This window comes from Etheostoma spectabile, chromosome 22 (assembly GCF_008692095.1).
Source record: "Etheostoma spectabile isolate EspeVRDwgs_2016 chromosome 22, UIUC_Espe_1.0, whole genome shotgun sequence".
Taxonomy (NCBI): domain Eukaryota; kingdom Metazoa; phylum Chordata; class Actinopteri; order Perciformes; family Percidae; genus Etheostoma; species Etheostoma spectabile.
The window spans coordinates 10,481,864-10,486,219 of NC_045754.1; the positions used below are offsets into that span (position 1 = coordinate 10,481,864).

A 4,356-nucleotide genomic window follows, 5' to 3' on the forward strand; every position below is an offset into this window, starting at 1 on the left:
TGCTCATTGTCTGTTGTTTACCTGTTAGTTTGTGTGTTTACTTGTTTGTTTTTTGCTTTTACTGTAGGAAACCGCTGCTGCTGTAACAATTATTTTTATTTATTATAATGTGTATATTTATTATACTGTGGGGTGAATAAAGTATGCTCTAATCTAGTCTAATTCGGCATACTTTAACAAGGTGCCAATCTAGTAAAATGGGAACAAATAGAGGCCAAAATACAAAAAACGGGGCAGAATTGGTAGCCCACAGCTGACTCCATGGCAACATTGTACGCCCTGTTTTCCAAATGATGTAAACCGTAGTTAAATAATTAGAGCTAGGCTTAGATTACCCTGCAAATAAAAGCAAGACAAAGATCATGTTAATGGTGTTAACTTCCGGATCTAGTTAAAGCACACAATTATTAATATCTCTACTGATCCAGGAGAGGGAGCTATTGTACCATAAATATAATTCATTCTCCAGCAAAACATATTAAACTAAATACTATACACACAACGCCGACTTATTTGTGTACATCATACAATTTGTAATAAGATATCGCAGCGTATTGCTAGTTCGTGTGGTAATCACTCAATCAACAACACATATGCTTAATTCACTCATCAGATCTACACGCCCACAGAGAGAGGGAGGAGGAGAGGGTATACAGGCATGTAAGAAATAGATTGGCGCAGGGCTGCAGTGTCACCTAGTAACAGGACTGCGCAAGCGCCACTTCAATAAGGATTGGTGAAAACGAAATTGATGGAGCAATACAAATGTAAGCTAAATAGTAGAAGTCATTGTATCCACACACCCACACACAGTTAAGTTAAACATAAATACTTATTAACATTGCAGCATGAGTCAACTAAAAGGCATCAGCCTGCCCTTTCCCCACTCCTCACTTGCAAAAATATGCAGTGAGTCTTGTGTAAATAAACTAGCCCGATCACATTCCACAAGAAAACTCAGAAACTCTTCTCTGTACACAGTGACCTCTGAGCCACTTGCAATCATAAGCACTACTTAACTTTGAATCTGAGCGCATCATGCCGAGATAGTACATGAAGACTTCCCAGACCTTCGTTTTTATTGTCTCCAAATGAGTAAAGTTTATAATACCAATAGGATTTTCCACGTTAAAAAAAAGGCGTTTTGTTTAGCAGATAGACTGAACAATTAGCTAATTTTGGAGTCCTTAGCTGGGGTCTAGTCTCTGCAGAGGTCAGGTTGTTTGAGAAGTATTCAAAAGGTGCAATATCAGCACTTTTACAAGCCAAGAAAAATGTCTTGATGGGAGGGGCAAAAAGAAAAATTAAGAAACAGGAGGAAGGGCACATGAATCCTAGTAATAAATACCTACCACGCAGAAAAGAAACACCTCAGGGTTCCAGGATACAGGCGTGTCTTTGCTGAAAACAAAGTCACGTTTTCCCCCATGATTTCTTTGATAAATGATGATTAAGATTACCTTACACACACACACACACACACATCAGTGACCAAGCCCTAATGTGAGTCACCAGGCATTAGTAGGTTAAAATTATGCACACTGTGAGTTGTATGATGGGTGAGTGTACAAAAGAAGCAGCCGCTGTGGTTTCCTTTATTGCGGTTGTGTGAAGCAAGTACAAACTGTGATCAGGCACAAGCGCACACACACCTCATACATCCAGGAAGAATGTGACGATGGAAAGCCGCTCAAGCCAAAAGAATTCTAACGAAAACACCAGGTGACTGCAGCAGATTTTTCAGGATGTTCCACAAACTGAAGTTTATTGATCACATCTGAACTCTTTACTTTGTTTTCTCTTTTTACAAAGAATGAAGATTCCCCTGTGTGTCCGGAAACAGTGTAAGGTGTTGTGCAGTTGTAGGCTTATACTTTGAGTTGCTGACAGTTACAGTGAAACTACAAAGCAGCCCCCTGGAATCAGCAAATCATGCAAAACCAAATAAAACACACTGTGGTATTCTCAAATACACAAACGAATGCAAAAGTAAGAAAAATGCACATTATTCTTATTAATTTATTAATAATCTGTCATTCATATTACACACGCGTAAACATGATCAAAGCTAACAGGTTAGCAAGGTGAAGTTCAAGTTAAAGACATTAGGGTGAAGTGGGTAAGCTTTTATCATTCACTTGTTAAATTGGTCAAATGAAAAGAGCAAAAATGACATGCCTATGTCTAAATGTACAGCATCTTGTTTTCCAGTGACAATAAGAAAGACAAATTCACCCCAAAAGCAAAAAAGAAACATAGCACGTACCTTACATTCTTATAGCAGAAATAAAAAATACTATTTAATTATTTTAGAAAACAAAAAGACAAATCCCAATAAGACGGTCCCCCCATAATAATGGAATAAATACAAATATACAAATAAGGTGAATATCTCTCTCGCCTCCCTTGCAACTAAGCTAAAATGAGAAAAATTGTTCTTCTGGAATTAGATGCAGGAGGACAGAGAGAGAGGAGAGACCAACCGCCGGAACTAAACATAGTCACTGGGTGAGTTTTTTCCAGGTGTGAAAACTGTATGTTGGTCAAATGTTGCGGCGAGATAATTACTTGTTATCCAGTCGTAGGAGTTGCTCCTTACCATTAACTGTTAGAGATTTTAACTGACCGTCCTCCTCCACTTCGACCCGCTCTTGGCCATTCTCCACGATCCTGTATCAATCACAAAAAGCAGGCATATAAAGATCAGAAAGCCAGGCTCGTAAAGGGTTCTTAAAGAAATAGTTTGACATTTTGGGAGATGCCTTTTGCCTTTTCTTGATAATAATCTTCTCATCTAACTCAAGGAGAAAGCAAATAAGCTAATTTCCTAAAGTGCTGGACCTTTTGGTACCTTTTTGTAGTAATCTTTCTGCCGTTGATGAATTTGGTGGAGGTCGACACAGATCTGAAGTTACCCATTCCTCCTCCTCCCCCACCACCACCAAAAGATGAAGAAGAGAAGGAAGTGAATCCTCCTCCACCCATGTTTCCAAATGAACTAAAACCTGCAAAAGATCACACAGTCAAGAAAGAAAGTCAGTAAAAATTGAAAAGCATCATGCATTCATGATGAATGGAGATATTTGTGGGGATATTTGCACCTGAATCGAACCCTGTGAGGCCAGGCCCAAACGCTGGGAAGCTTCCAAAACCAAAGAGGGATCCCCCCATCCTGCCTTGGCCTGTGCCTCTCTGGTGACGGCGACTACCTCCGAAGAAATCGTCAAAGGGGTCATCAGCTGTGGAGGGGAAATAAAATGCAAATTAAAGAACTGTGAATGAAAAAGATTTTCAGCTCATATTGTATTGCAAAATTGTGGTAGAATTAAAAAATGTTCAGTTCTTCAAAAAACATTAAACCTGCATTCCTTTTATTCCCACATGGGAGCAGCAGAAACAACCCATAAACACAGTACTGACGTATTATCACTTTTAAGTTGATATGGAGAAATTGTCAGCAAACAGTTGTCAATGCAAGTCTAAGTACTTGATGATAAAAAAGCCGCAATGGAAGGAGGCACATCAGTTGGTAATTTCTGGAACAATCTTAACCCTAAACTGTCAAAGTGTCCACCCCTTATTCTCATCCTTAAACCCTGTGGACATGCTACTAATTGCACACTGCCAATCTGGGTCACCTCAGCAGGATAAGACTGGATCCCTGGCACCATTCGCTGAAAAAAGACTCCTTCAGCCTTGAATGTACTGAGGCAGCGTCAAGAAAGCTTCACTTGTTCCCTCTGAAAGAAAGCTTAAAATAAACGTATACCAGACCACTGTTGTAACTACATTACTGTCCGTTTAGCTTGCAGAAGATATTAGAGGAGGCAGCTCTGCTCCCACAAAGCTGTCGGTAAGACGGTGGACATCAGTGCAAGTAAGAGAAAGGAATGTAAAGGCTGAGAAAAGCAGCTTAAACACAAGAATTCTGGTTTAATGCTTTTATACATTATCAGTGTACACAAAGGGATAACTGGGAGAAAAGTTAAAGCCTCGCTCTCGCACTTACACTATGTGCTCTGAAAGAACAGGCTGACAAGCTCAAAGACTGAGATTAAATCAGTAAAGAATGTGCCACGCCTATATACAGCACAGGATGTAATAGCAAACAATAAATTTAGGTGACTGTGTCAATGGGCATGTACACCATGATGTACAAAGTCTAATTAGTGGAGCTATTATAGAGATAATTGTTTCCATTATTTGATTTTTTTTTATATTTTTGCATTACAGACAACAAAAACTGTGCAAAAATAGTCTGTTGATATTTCTTCTTGTCTACTACCTTCACATGTTCATTTGAGAATAAGTGTGTGCTGCTCTTGGCAGATAACTAAGCCCTCGTCATCGTGTGAC

At 39.3% G+C, this 4,356-nt stretch overlaps 1 protein-coding gene across 3 annotated transcripts in view; it reads right to left on the minus strand.

Moving 5' to 3' along the window:
- Positions 1-1,801: 1,801 nt before the first annotated feature.
- dnajb6b (DnaJ heat shock protein family (Hsp40) member B6b) overlaps positions 1,802-4,356 on the minus strand; it is an 11,150-nt gene continuing 8,595 nt past the window's right edge. For 2 of the 3 annotated variants that reach the window (XM_032504347.1, XM_032504348.1), the window contains exons 6-8: positions 3,102-3,239; positions 2,852-3,005; positions 1,802-2,670 (exon numbers count right to left, since the gene is read on the minus strand). In XM_032504347.1, coding sequence (XP_032360238.1) covers positions 2,565-2,670; positions 2,852-3,005; positions 3,102-3,239 — 398 coding nt within the window. In that variant the 3' untranslated portion in view covers positions 1,802-2,564. The remainder of the gene's footprint in view (positions 2,671-2,851; positions 3,006-3,101; positions 3,240-4,356) is intronic. The other variant, XM_032504349.1, reaches the window with a different exon arrangement.